Below are 14,776 nucleotides of genomic sequence, written 5' to 3' on the forward strand. Positions count from 1 at the left end.
CACTTAAATATCTTTGTAAGAAATAATCATATAAGATATCACAGATTATGTTTTGCTTTTGATAATCTAACTGCCCTAATTCTGACCCAAGGATATACTTGGACAGTGTTACTACCTAAGACTTTTCCCTATTATAATTGATTTTCTTAAATATACAGTAAATTCTCTCTAGCTGTTCTGACAGATAGTGCAAATAAAGACATTCTTTGGGTCACAATTTTAAAATATTACCCCCAATGTTATCTTCAATTTAATATCATTTCAGTAAATAAATGAGTAACAAAATACTGTAAGTATACACATTTTCTAACATCAGTTTAACAATACATTTTCCTTAGTTACCTCTGTTTAAAGCAGATCACAAAAAATGAATAAGCTACAATACTGCCCACCTATCCAAAAGATATGTTATATTTATAGTTAAATAAATATATTTAGAAACCTACCTATACATTTCCCAATGCTTTCCATTTATTGTTAGCATCCCATGGTATACTACACTAAATCATGATATCAAAATATCTTTAAAGACAACAAAGATCACTTTAGAAGAACTGCTCAAAGGCAATGAAGTAATGCTTTGAGAACCTTATGCACATGAGCTAGGCCTACAAATATCCAGCACATTCTATAACAGAACAGTGTACATATCTTTTAGAGCCAACTATTGCTTTGCCCTAGCCACAGATAAAAAGCTTGTCTTAAATAGGACCTATCATAGCTGCAGCAGCACAACATGGCCCTATTTGCTATCTAATGTTGCCTGCTGCATTTACACGTTTATTTGAAGACAGTGGCACTTGATTGCTAGTTCCATTGGTGGTATTTGCTGCTGAGCCATTCACAACAATGTAATCAACTTTGCTTTCCAATTTCACCAGGCGTTGTAAGATGTCATCCAGAAGAACAGCAATTGTTCTCTTAAGATCAGCTGAAGATAACAACAACAACAAAAAAATGATCCTATTACTATGTGTGGAAAAGAACTGCTATTTTGACATATTTACATCTAAACATTTGCTGTCCTTCTTACTATACGCTACGGGAAAGAATACAGATTAGCATATATGTATAGAATAAAACAGATTCTCAAATTTTTTAATACCATTTATTTGTTATTTTAGACAGGGAAGATACCACCATAATAGTAAACTGTGAACTGAGCCAATTAAATATTAGAATGTAAGAACATAACCACTAGTTACACCAGGGAACTGGTGACTATTCAAAGGCAATATTTCAAATTTCATCCAGACAGCAACACTAGAATACCCAGCTATGGCATGTTTTAGCCCTGGACACTACTAGAAAATATTTAAAACACTTTCCAATATAGAAAAGGTAGTTCTTAATCACTTCCGTCTAAATAACTAGAGGACTTATCCTACAGAAAAATTGTTGTGACAAAGTGTTGTATCAATGGAAGGCACAAAGCAGGAAAAAAATGTTATTCTTTTTTCTGAGTTTAAAATTTGCATATGTTTAGCCTAAATTGATCTGAAAAACAAAAAAAAAGGAAAGTAAGAAAATCCCCATGTATTTACTAACAAAGAGACAGAAAAGGAGCTTGAGTGTTGTAAAGCCATTTTCTGGAACACAAAAACAATACCATTAATAGAACCTTCAACGAAAGCTAACTACACTGCTGTCAACATTCATACCACTGTCTTCTGAAATTTGGAAGAAATGAAGAAACTTATCTGGTTTTACAAGTTGTTAAGGTTTCCCCCCGACACACACACACACTACAATCTGCTCTGAATTTTCTAGAAAAATGGGGTAGGAAAAATACACAGGTATGAAAGTGAAGAAAACATTAGTAATACAAAAAAAAAAAATCTGTCAGTCTCTATAAAAAAAAAAAAAAAACATCAAGTTATTCAGTCTCTCCCTCTCTCTAAAAATAACTACCTCTTGTTCAGTATAATCACCTTTGAAAAATAATAGCTTTACACCTGGAGCAGGAGCAACAGAAAACAGAGCAGGGCTGCTGTAAAGGACAAAATGACATGTACTGTGGGTCACGTGCTCTGTAGTACTATTCTGTGCTCAACAGTTTTGAGGGAGGGCACTGCCTACTTAATTTGCAAATCTGATGATCAGCATGTAGATCAAGAGTTGACTATTACATTTTTTGTTATACTTCAAACAAAAGCTTAGATGGCAAATCTCTCTGCCAGATTTAAATACAGCAATATAAAACTGCAGTACATAAGATTTTTAATGTAATTTCTGGGAAAGTAATCCAGGAAGGAAATCACTGAGGACTTCAAATAATAATAATAATTTAAAAATAAACAAATGACAGAATTTTTTGACACTTAGTACTGCCCTCCTTCTCCCAGCCTCCTGGGTTGCTTCCTGCTCATCTTGTCAGCATAGACTTGCCTCCTGATTCCTGAGCAGCAACAAAGAGTTCAGACACATTTTTGCTGTTAGTCCTCTTACAAGGGCACCTACGAAGGGCATCTTACTACTAGTAGAGGACTAGCTTATAAAGATTCCTTGAGAAGCATTAAAGTACATTAATACAAATCTTCAAATATAAAACCACAATTTATATCTTTTTCATAATTTCTTTTTAAGCCTTATATTACCCTTATTTTTACAGATACATATATTTTTATTTATGACAGAACACAGGTATTTTCTTCAAACCTAATTCCTAGGAGATTAACTACGAATTCATAGTAGGCTTCCCTCAAGAGAAGCTATGAGAGCTTGAAGCTGGAGGGTTAAAATTACTAAGACAAGACATTTTCATGGTTTTGCTAAATACAACTCAAAACTGTAGTCTCAAAAATATATTCTCCGTATTTCAGAAAACAGGCACAGGCTCTAGCAATAAATTACCCATGAATACTGGACACACATTCATCAAACTAACAGGTAAATTGAAAAGAGATACAAAGCTGCAAGTATTAAAGCTCAAGAGACAAGCGACCTTATTCTCTACTTGCTACTTTAAAGCAAGGGGAGATCCTGCTAAATTCATAATTGCCTCTCTCAAGACTGCAAAGGCAACCATTATGTTGCCTTCCACTATTTATTTTGTTACTACTTACAGAAAAGAAAGCTTTTTTTTTTTTTTTAAAAAAAAAAAGGCAGTAAGTTAGCAATGAGGAACAATAAGCACCTGGAATGCTGAAGTGATTTAATTTAAAACTTGGTTCCCATATCACGCATATATTTATTCCTCATTCATTTAAGGTTCAGAAAAGCCACAATTTTACTGTTAATGCTGAGAATAAAAGTAGTCATATATTCAGACATATCTAAAAAAATCCCTGGAAAACAAAAGTCTTGTGCTCTCAAGTGTTACATTGCACCGCATCTTAAATTTCAGCTTCAGTCAATAAGCCAAAATCAAATCAGTTAATCCTGGAGTTTTTGCTCTCAAAGAGTAGTATATATTACATAGAAGAAGGAAAAAGTAAAAAAAAAAAACAAACTCTATATTATAATTTTACAGTTTTGATGGGAAAAAAATATTTGAACTAGCATGTTTTTTCCTCTTACCATATCCTGCCATAGAAGCTCCACTGCCACCATTCATTAAATTTTTATTTTCTTCTGCAAGTGCTTTGACATATCTTTTACTTAGGTCTAATATCTGTTCACGCAACTCACTGCTGCTTTGGCGTCTGGGATACTGAAAAGTGTAGCGTAGCAACATCAAACCCCAAATGATTCCAAAAACTAGTAAAAATAAACTCAGTTTCTGGGACATGCTTTTTCTTGAAAATGTTAAAAACATTTCTGATGAAGGCCACACGTGTGTCTTTATCTCAAGAAAAGAAACTGAAATTGACTTAGTCAAATTACGTTACATATTAAACAAAAAGACGACTTCTATAAAGTGAAAAATCCTCTGGCTGGATCATCTTGAATACATCTTTTCCATGTTTTAGTTGGTCTTGATTCCTGAAATTTGTAAAATATTACTCGATTATTCAAAACTGCTACATTTGTTGAGATCAAGGACAAACATCAGTTTCCAAATGTAATACTACTGCACAATCTATAAAACAGCTGTGCATCTATATCTTAGAAGCAGACTCATCTTTATATCTTGCCTGTTGTTACAAGGTTTCCTCTTCTTATTTTTACCATTTTTTAATTCTCAAAAAAATCAAAACGTACACTTCTACTAATCACCTGAAGTGTTTTAAATACTGTAATTGGAACTCACATTAAAGTCAAACACATTTAAAACAAAATGCAACATTTAGAAAAAAGGACATGTAAAACTTATCTATAATTTTTTTTCAATTTATACAGAACATTTTAAAGAGTTATACAGCTACATCTGCACAAAAAAAAGATTTTGTGAAATCATTCACTTGATTTTTATTCTTCACTTAGAAGCACAGGGCAAGTAGAAACAATAAAATGCAGAAGAGAGTTTCTTAGATTAATCTTGGGCATCATCCTGTTCTGCTTTTGCATAGCATTAAGAAATTTTTCTTTTTGGTGTTTTGCTATTCAATAAAGAAATAAAACAAAAATTAAGTTGTACACAATTTTAGCATTTTGCCAGTACTTAAAAAAAAAAAAGAAAACTCTTACCATAGGAGCCAATTTTGATCCTTCAATAAGTCAAGGCTTCAGAAAGGCAGCAAATGCTAGAAAAGCTTCAGCAGTTAAAAAGTAAATGTCCAGAGAGTTTGAAGCAATGAGCCAGACATCTTCAGAGAGCTCTGTATTTAAAGAAAAATGCATTCAAACATGAAAAACATGGGACTGCAGGACTAACACAATTAAAATTTTCAGGTGGAAGTGCCTGAAGTTGAGCACTTCAAGCCACACATTTTTAAAACTGAAATACATTTTTAAACCTAACTTTAAACAAGTGTTAGGGGGAAAAAATACAATCAGGTTCTGTTTTATTATAAAGGCATACATCTGAATGTTCAAGAATTGATTTCAACATAAACTTTTTTTTTTTAATTTGGAAAAAAAATCAGTAAAATGTCTCCCTTTTCTTGTGTCATAAGACAGTGAGAGCAGATATTCCAGATTCATCACATACAGATAAACACGTATGTATTATATACATACCTTCTTTTATTCATCTTTCATCAAATGAGGGGGTTTAAACTTCTTTACATGTGTATTACTACTTCATGTTTCTCACTTTTCAGCCACCTCTGAAACTTTTCCAATTATTCAGTACTTTTTCGTGAGAAAGTTACTATTGTTTCACACAGTAGTCTGGATACAGCTACTTATTTTATATAATAGCAAGTTTTCCATGTTAGTCTCAATTCTTTCCCACCTTTAATCAGACATGAGTGCTTTTTGTACTGCCACTACACATTTATCAGAGTTCCCCACTGGGATTTCCACAGTGGCACGCAGGTGTTCGTATTTAATTGATATGATCTAAATATTCTAAACTTATCCTATTTCTCATTGTGCTAACCACAGATCTAAACTTAACTAGATCTCAACAATGTTCTTTATTGCCTCACTTGGCCAGCTTAACTTTTCTTACACTGATATACTTCAGCCTACCGCAAACACAAGTGTCACCAGCGCTCTCAGTTGTGCTTGTTGCTCACTCTCCACCTTCACTCTTTGGACAAAACTTTGAACAGGCAGGCCAAAGTGACCGATTCATGTGGCAAATTTTCAAAGTGCTTTAAAAACATGCATATCCAAACTTCTGAAAATGGTAAACCCAAATGGTACCCAAACCCAACGGTAATCCCAAACCAGGGGCTTGGGTTTAGAACTCGGACACCAAAGTTGCTGTAAAGTAACAAGCTACTGCATGTAAAATGCCCTGTAGGAACTGCTAGGACACAAAATCTTACATTAGTATACTCTACAGTAAAAGGAAGTGGCAAGTACAAGCCACTGAATGAGGAATATGCTACTTTACTGTAAGTGGGGGATGTGACTATGCACATGAACAAATAGCCCAAGTGCAATAAACTTAATATCCCACCATAACTTCAGTGGGTTGTTATTTCATTCAGAGAATGTATTTGTCCCCCAAAAAACTGTTTTTATGAGAAAAAAATTCTCTTAAACATATAAAATAAAGAAACAACCATAAAAACTTGATGCTCTGTAGTATCAGCTGTGAATATTTGGAACTGTGTGGTTAAAGGTTTCCTCCCTAAACATGAGCTAACCAAGACTTCTTTTCCCTAGGTCTTTGCCAAATCCATGGCTCTGCACTCAGGTTCGAAGCATAAACTACACCTATGTCATTATGCATCTACATAATTCCTGAACGGTGTCAAATATGATAAAAAATAGTTATAGATTAGGTCCAGAAATAGGGTATTCACATGATGGCTCAGACAAGCAAACAGTATCTCTCAAAGAGGAAAAACTACAAGTTTCAAACCTCCCTCCTCAAAGGTCTATGTTTTATACACACAAATATTTCAACGCCTGTTGGGGTTTGAAAATAACACAGGTCCTCTTTGCAGTTGCTGTAGTGACGTTCAGCCCTCCACAGATCTCCATGCAAGTCTCATTCTGAAACAGTTTAGCGGACAATATCACTACAGAGCTTTGGAATGGGAATAACACTGCTGTCACACTATAAATGAAACCACGAGCCAGCAGAGTCCTAGCCAAGATGAACAGATTGAGTAAACTCCTGCCAAGGAGCAGTAGGAATAACAGACTGGGTCTTTGCCATGTGTATTGGATTCACAGTGCACACGCCGACTACCGAGACTGGTGGAAAGAAAGGATTTAGTCTTCTGGGCATATGGCATAACACCCAAACACTGACACTGGACAGAGGAATGAAGAGAAAGATGTACTAAAATGAATGGAACGGTTTGCACCTGTGCCACTTCTCCAATGCTGCAAAGGCTTTTTATTGAATTCCAGAGTAATATCAAAGTTGTGGAGATCTGGTCTCCTCCTCTTTCTTCCCGATACATGCACTTCTCCTAGTATCCCACAGCACACTCCTGTCTGCAAGACCCTTCCAAGTTTACATAGGGCAGAATGACAAAAGAAAAGCAAGTTTATACTAGAGTGATTTTCAAGTAGGAGAAAAAAAGGGTATTGGAGGAGCAGATGTGCATATTAGGAAGAAAATAGCACAATAAATAAAATGGATGGATTGGGTAAACTTTTACCTCTTGTTGCCCTGAAGGGTCAGCACTTCTCTACACGAATACTACTAGTTTAAACAAAACTTATCTGCAGAATGGAACTTTGTTTTCAATAATTCACAGGTAGTATCCCATGAGATAACGGCATACTTGGAAGAAGGATCTAACAGTCTCCTGTGATCTTTCTTTTCTCTCATCCTCTCAGTTCCTCCTTACCTGCCATTCCCTGAGTAGGTGGAAAAGAAAGCTGAGACTGTCTTCTTCACTAGCTCAGCCCAGGTAGGAACTGCAGGCTTACCACTCTCCCAACCTCAGTGGAAGTGCTTTATGTGAAAGGAAAACTCAAAGCAATGCAGGGGAGCAAAGGAAAAATGGACATGACATATAGCTATGCATTTTTGACATTCTTAACACCCCTATTGAGACAGAAGGGAGAAGACCACGAAGATGGAGGAATACAGCCAAGATAGAATACAAAAATCTGAGGAGGGAACATAGGAAAACTGAGCAGACTATTCAGGCAAAATGGCAACCGCCGAACTCAGGAAGAAGTGAGAATCTTTCAAACGTATCTTCAACTACAGACAATTCCAGAAAAAAGGATCTGAGGCTTGGATTTGCCTTTCACAAGCAAGTTTGGTGCTCTCCATTGTTGCTGCTGCTGAACTACAGCCTAAGAGACCTGCCAAATGCAGAGCTAACACTGTCCAGTGGTATGAGGACAAACAATAACACCCATCTGACAATGTACACAATGAACTAACGCACTTATCTTCCCCAAAATACTATCATAACACTATCCTCTGAGCTGTATTCCAACACGAAAATCACATATAAATTGCATTCATGAGTGCATGACACAAAAGGAACAGAGACCAAAGAAAAGAACAACAGACAATGCAACATATGTTCCATACTAAAGCAAAGTTTTAGTCTCTCTTATGCTACTTACCTAACCAGCAACACCAGACCTAGGTTTGAATACTGTCCGTACTCCATGGAAATCACCCTATCCTTGCAAAACATTGTATTTCAACCTTGTTGCAAAGATTTCTTCAGATTCCACTTTACTTCTTCCCAGTAAACACCAGAGACCATGTTCATGTACAACACCAAACACTCAACAATTCCCAAGGCAAAGAAAAGCGTTACACACCTTTGGAAACAACCTAAGGGTATGATGAAAACAAGGCATATTCAAATACTTAAAAGCTTACAATGTACCTTATTCCACTGTCCGTTCTGCTAGTCAGTCAACTCGTTAACACAGCTGAATACTGCAGTGAAGAGTACTTGGAGGGCATATAAGGCAGTGGCAGGTTCCTCATCTCTGGTCCCTAAAGACCAGTACATTTTCATCAGCATTTTCTGGTTTGCACAAGAGGAACCCACCCTTCCTGAACTGCTACAAGTGGTTACAAGCATCAGGAGGGTACAAATTAAAACTGTGCTTAAAACTGTGTGATGTGTATCTTCTAGTTTTGAAAAAAAGGACAGTATGGATGAAGATGACCAGCTACAAGAAAGCAGCAGGCAACCTTAATTCTGCATCATGTATTTCTGGCAGTAAACAACTTTAGCAAAAGCATAACAAAAGTTGGCTACAAAACAGAGCCAGAAAGGATGAAAGAACAGAGGAAACGGAAATCTGAGAGCTGCATTCAGAAGCCTGAGAGCTGTATTTATCCCATTACACTCAAGGTTACAAAAGATTTTAAGGATAAGACCAAAATAATGCATTGAAAATAGTAGCATTAGCATACAGTCCAATAAAGTCACCTTTTCACTTACATATTTTGAAAGATATAATGCCAAATGTTGAGGCAGTGGTGCCTCAGTAATACCCTAGAGACCTATACAAAGATTTAGGTCTTTAAAGAACTAATATATTAAGAAAGAAACCTTCATAAACAGGAATTTTACTCAACATATTACTTACTAGCATAATACTAATCTGTTCCTCACTGCCAAATTATGATCAACAACAGTCTGACACAGTGAATTCAAAAGAAAGCCTGGCTTTGTGAATAGTTATCATTATTAACTGTATAAACAGAAAGAACGATTTACAATGACAGACATAACAAAAAAAGAGATGCCAGATATAATCATAGAAGGCTGCATGCACCTAAAGTCATAAAGACAAAGGGGGGAAAAAATCTTGGAAAAAAAAGCAGATAGCAGACAGAAGTTAGGACAGTGCAAATAGAAGCTGACATTAGTAATTACTATAAAATATTTGTGCAGTACAAAATTAGAATTTATTACAATCTCAGTGGAAGCGCAACAAGTGTATGAAGCCATTAAAGATCTAAAATTAGCATATTAAAATTACATCTTTACTAGAAATTTCTATTAAATTTCTGGCATCAAACATCTTTCAGCACAGTGAGGGCCTGTATTAGTAAACAACAAATGGTGCTGTTTGATACTTCATCACAATATCCAAAATATTATGCATCAGGAAAAAAAAGTTGCAGTGCGTTACAAAACACTGGGAGATATTTTCACAGTTTTATCATCTCTATTCTATTACTTTTCTTTTTTCACATCTTTGCAGATTTTTTCCCCCCATTTTCCTCTGTGACCTACAAAATCCTCTTTTGTTTTCTGCTTTTCCAACATTTTGCTGCATGGTCACTCAACTGACAGACATTGCACTGACCATTCTGAGGACCAAGAGTTCTCAGACCATCCTGAGACTAGCTCTTTCGTATCTGTAAACCTATTAGAGCACTCAGTGTGCAGCAGTGAAAATTAGAAGTCTAAAGAATGACTGACTAGGAAAAAAAAAAAAAGAAATAGAACACAGAACAATTGTTTAATGTATTCATGGACCAATTAACCATTGGGATTATGAAATAAGCACCCTGAAGCACAGATTCCAGGAGCTACATACTGAGATTTTTCCAGAGCAGGAACACCAAAAATTAAAGCTGCTCTGGCAGTGCTCACATGCTGGTAGTTTGCGATCTTAGATGTCTATCAGTTTGGTAGTAGAAAAATCTGCATGGGGTGCAGCTGACAACCAGGCACCCAGAGAAATTAAATATATCCTGTTATACAGGACAATGGTTCCTGGCAATACATAGAAAATAACAGATGGAGAAATTACTTTTATTTCATTTAATTCAACTGTGGTGGGATAATAAAAAAAGACATATGCTCAAATTCCCTCCCTTTCAATTCTCTCTTCATATACATACACACACTTCCTTTAACAAGTCATTTTGCGTGTTTCATTCACATTTAAAACTGGTGTCCAGGCAAGGAGCACAGTTCTCATATTTTTAAAAACAAGTGAGTTCCTGAAAAGATGCCAGTAAAACCATTTTCCTGTACTGGTACATAGGCAATGGTGACTTTTGTAGACCAACACCACCCTTTGGTTCCCAAGTTCATTAATCAGGTTCACACAAACAACCACATAGCGCTGTGAAAGAGCAGAATATTCTACTAAGAGCCAAACAACTAACAGCAATGTATGTCCTTAGAAGACTGAAACCATGACTGAGTTGTCTTCTGACAAGATCAACTCTCAGCATGTTAAGTATGCCTCTTATTCTCCCTACAAAATTTGTGAAGTCTCAGTACATGCTCCTACCATTCCCCATTTCTCAGTGCAGCAAAAGGGTGTCTGGGCCAACGTAAGTCATAGCTCTTGAAGCAGACAGGTATTGTCATTGCTGACTAGCTGCTATAACCCACCAACAGTTTCAACTTCTGTGATTCTCTCAGAGCAGCACACGGACAATTTGTTTTGAAGATGGACTTTGAGCTGAAAGCAAAAAGTATTGCTTTGGACTTGAAAACCCACAAGTTTACAATGGCTCTGCTGTAAAATCATCTGAGTACTGAACACTAGATTGTCTTTTGTATTTCAAAATTTCAGTAATATTGGTTAAACACATGGAAACCTATTTGTGTTGCTTTTATTTATCATTTTCTCTGCCAACAACTCTTTTTACTTTGCATTAAGTCTAAGGATTCTGCTTAAGAACGCATTTGGAAATGCTTTTTGGTTCCCTAAAGTATCCTGGTATTTTTTTCTTTATTTTGCCTACTACTGTCAGTGCATGCTTTTAAAATAAAGCAACTACTTAAAAAGAGAAATTCTTTGTTCCTTGCCTGTGGGCGGCCAGCCAAGATTTTGAGAGGGAAAATGACTTGGCAAGGGTTGTGAAGAAAATTAAAGAAAGCATATATCAATGAGGACAGTATATTATACTTGCTGAAGTTCCCCTCCTCCCACTAGGTCCATCTGGGCCTCAAAATGTTCCCACATCTCCGTATCAGCTTCTTCAGAAAAACCGTCTTCCTTCTGTCTGGCACACTTTTCTCCATATGCTTTATCACTGTCTTTCAGATGATTATAGTAAGACCCTTGCTCATCAGAACCATAGTTATGACACAGCATCAGGTACCTTCTTAGCCTCTTATGTCCTTGCAGGATTGCCACAATTCTTTTGTTGCAGTTTAATACTGGGCTATGACAAATATTCCCTTGCAAAGTCCTAACAAGTACCCCTGTTCTGCTACGAAATTTCACAGCTATGTTTGCACCTCACCTTCCCAATCACACAGGAACCCAAAGCTTCCTTCTGAGGCCATGAGGTTTAGCTAAATTTAGCTAGTTGTGCAGAGAGCCGTACTTGTAGGATCATGAATGTAGGCTACTGAGAAGGGAGGCATTTTCAGTGAACATTTTAAAGAGAACTAAAGGAGAAAAAAAATGAACTAGCAAAGTCACTGCCACAATGGAGAGACTGCCTCTGTAGAACCAGTTGTACACGTACACACTGTGGCACATCCACACAAGTACGAATTCCATAGAACAGTAACAAAAAAGGGCATAGAAACTTTACCACTGAAACGTGCCTTCGGTGGACAAGTTTTGCACACATCCATACTCAGTTTGAATTCTGCGGGTTCCTTGTAATGTAACCAGACAAATTAAACTCGCCCTCCCTACCCCAGTGGAATATATTTTAAGCCCTCTTGAATTTAGTATTGTCTAGACCCTGTTTTACACTTACAAAGCCCCCTCTTTTAAGTTACATAGGCAAATGGTAAAGAAAATAATGTGTTTGTAAAGTTTACAATGCTACAAGAAGATTTAGAAGGCTATTAATAACACTCAGTTGAGGAGTGTTCCCCAGGCCACCTTACAGTACAAGATTTCAAACATAGCTGAAAAAGTTTGTCAAATAACAAATACCAGCTCAAGTACATTTTAGCAGTAAACTTGCACCAGGACAACACACGTTCCTTTAAATGATTGAGTTGTACAACAGATTTTTAATAACTACTGCAAACAACCTAACAGCTATTTTCAACACTTACTTGTCTTCAGATATACTGACTACCCAGATGATAATTTAAGCTGACAGCATGCATTTATCCTAGTTATAGTTTGGGCAAGATTCAAGAACTAGTGTCCTTAACTATTCTTGGAGAAGCTATGAGAAGTGATCATGATCTCCAGGGGAAATATTTTGCTTTTAGCAGTTAAATGATCTCCAACCCTGAAGCTAAACAGCATGTGATTAGCTAATACCAATACCTCCTTCAACTAGCAAGAAGCCAAGAGGCATCTCTAACAGAAGAGAATACAAAAGCTAAAAGAATTGAAAGTAGCTTTATTAATGCCTGTAAAGCTTTAGGGAAAAGACCGATTTACTAGACCAAAGGAATTCCAGCATAATTGCTTAAAACTGTCAAGTAGCTGAAATGAATTATTAAATAATTATATATTGTAACATATAAAATGACAAAAAGAGGCCAGAATAATTCAGGCTTTATACACACGGGTATCTCCAGCCATCAAAATGGGAGAAAAGGTAGCAAAAATCTTCCATGTTTGATCTACAACTACAATCCCTCCACTTGTGACGTTAGAACAAGATGCTACTTACAGTATATTGTTTTTATCTTCCCCTTGCCTCCTTTCTTTGATATTCTTATGAGCAGTGAAACAGCAATTCATGACACTTGCTCTACAATAAACACTGAATCGTGATGAGTTAGAGCAAATCACATACATGCTTAGCTATTATGTTGTGTTCATATTCTGAAGGTTTCATTAAAAAAAAGTCACGATTCCTATACAGCTCACCTTGCAAAGTGAAAAACTGTCACCCCTCCCCTCTCCATAATTCATCCACTCACTAAGAAGAATAAATCCATTGCTAAACTGTTTTAAACTGCAGTAAAGAGATTCTATATCACGTCATATGACAGAACAAAAATTCCTCTCTGAACTGCTTTGTGGCACACAAACCCGGAGATCACATTCAGTTCTAGCTGTCAGTATTTTTTAGATAATGAGATACATAAAAGAGAATTTGCAAGATACCATCATGTTAGATAAGGAAACTGAACAAGCAGTTTAGTACTAATGAATGATTAACTGGGCTACAGAAATACAGAAGAGACATGCCAGTACATTTATAAATACTTATAGAAATAAATTTCATGTAAGGTAAAAAAATGTACTTAAAATATCATCAGCAATTACATATAAAAGCAATTAAATCATATTTTAAGATGGAAGTATTATTTCACAATCCTGGCTGTTAGGAAGTCTTATATATTATATAATCTCTTAACATTAAACAACTGTTTTGCCCATTGGTTTCTATTAAAAGTTGTTAGTGCCATTTAATCTACCATTATTAATGATCCTGCATTTGCTTGAGTATGGATTAAACGCACTCTTTTTCTTCTTTCCCAGTTCCACGACACCATGCTAAGTGTACTTAGCCCCTTTGAAAGTTAGGTCCTTACAGTACAATAAAACCATCAATCTTGCAGAGTCACTGCAGTCACAGTTTATGACAGAAAGGCCGTTGCAAATGACAAGGGGAACCGCAAAGTATTTTAGGAAGTCCTGAGCAAGCTCTAGCTTTGCTTAGGTTGTAATAGATGGACATATTTTAACACATCCCTCGGTGTTTCAAAACAGATCAGTTTGAAGATCAACAGGCATTATCTGAAAACAGTACTTGCACCTACCCGAACAAAAGCAACAGCACGCGCCCGCCTGCCTGCCTGCCGTGCGCCAGGGTGCCTAAGAACACGTTAAAGGCGAAGAACCCCGCCAGCACTGCGGCTAAGGACATTACAAGCCTAAGGCGATCTTCACGGAACTGGCCGCAAGAAGAGAATTTGGTAACACGCACGTATTCACCCGTTCGCCACAGATACGAACACCGCTTCTCGGCCACCGAGGACGCTGCATCACGCCCTGCAGCAGCCGTGCAGCCCGCGGGCGCACCAAGGCGCGGCGGCGAGCGCAGCACAGCGCCGGCACCGGGCCCGCGGCCGCCGGCAGGGCTGCGCCGCCGCGGCGCGCGGGCAGCAGCCCCCATCCCGGCCCGCGGGCGCCCAGGGCAGCCGGTCACCCCACCCTCCTCGGCCGCCTCCCCCCGCCCCCAGGGCCACCGCTCGGCCCCCCAACACGGGCTCCCTCCCCGCCCGCCGCCCCGGGCGCGGGGCGAGACCCCCTCCCCCGCCTCTCATGATGGCGGCGGCGGCGGCCCCTCGCCGCGGCGCGCTGCCTCGCCTCCCTACCCCCAACAGAAGGCCGCTCTACCTTCGCTGCCGGCCCGCACCCGCGCCCCGCCCGGCCCAGCCAGCGCCACACGCTCCGCTTCCGCCCGCCTCGCGACGCCCCGCCCCCCGGCCCA

General features: G+C 37.9%; 1 protein-coding gene and 1 non-coding gene across 2 annotated transcripts; both read right to left on the minus strand.

The window, feature by feature from the left end:
* Positions 1 to 749: 749 nt before the first annotated feature.
* CCDC126 (coiled-coil domain containing 126) lies at positions 750 to 3,676 on the minus strand. The gene is made up of 2 exons (XM_064505460.1): positions 3,520 to 3,676; positions 750 to 931 (listed from the first exon to the last, which is right to left on the minus strand). Exons 1-2 carry the CDS (start codon positions 3,674 to 3,676, stop codon positions 750 to 752), a joined length of 339 nt encoding a protein of 112 aa, XP_064361530.1.
* Positions 3,677 to 3,755: 79 nt separating this feature from the next.
* On the minus strand, positions 3,756 to 14,776 carry LOC112985292 (uncharacterized). The gene is made up of 3 exons (XR_010387634.1): positions 14,683 to 14,776; positions 4,570 to 4,700; positions 3,756 to 3,924 (listed from the first exon to the last, which is right to left on the minus strand). It is a non-coding gene; the product is annotated as an uncharacterized LOC112985292 (transcript).

Source organism: Dromaius novaehollandiae, chromosome 2 (genome assembly GCF_036370855.1).
Source record: "Dromaius novaehollandiae isolate bDroNov1 chromosome 2, bDroNov1.hap1, whole genome shotgun sequence".
In the NCBI taxonomy this organism is placed as follows: domain Eukaryota; kingdom Metazoa; phylum Chordata; class Aves; order Casuariiformes; family Dromaiidae; genus Dromaius; species Dromaius novaehollandiae.

What these genes read in the sequence shown, in the direction of transcription:
- CCDC126 (XM_064505460.1), bottom strand. Translation starts at nt 3,676, where the DNA reads ATGTTGCTACGCTACACTTTTCAGTATCCCAGACGCCAAAGCAGCAGT. An exon ending in AGCTTCTATGGCAGGATATG is followed by an intron (nt 932 to 3,519) that starts GTAAGAGGAAAA and finishes TGTTATCTTCAG; the next exon opens with CTGATCTTAAGAGAACAATT.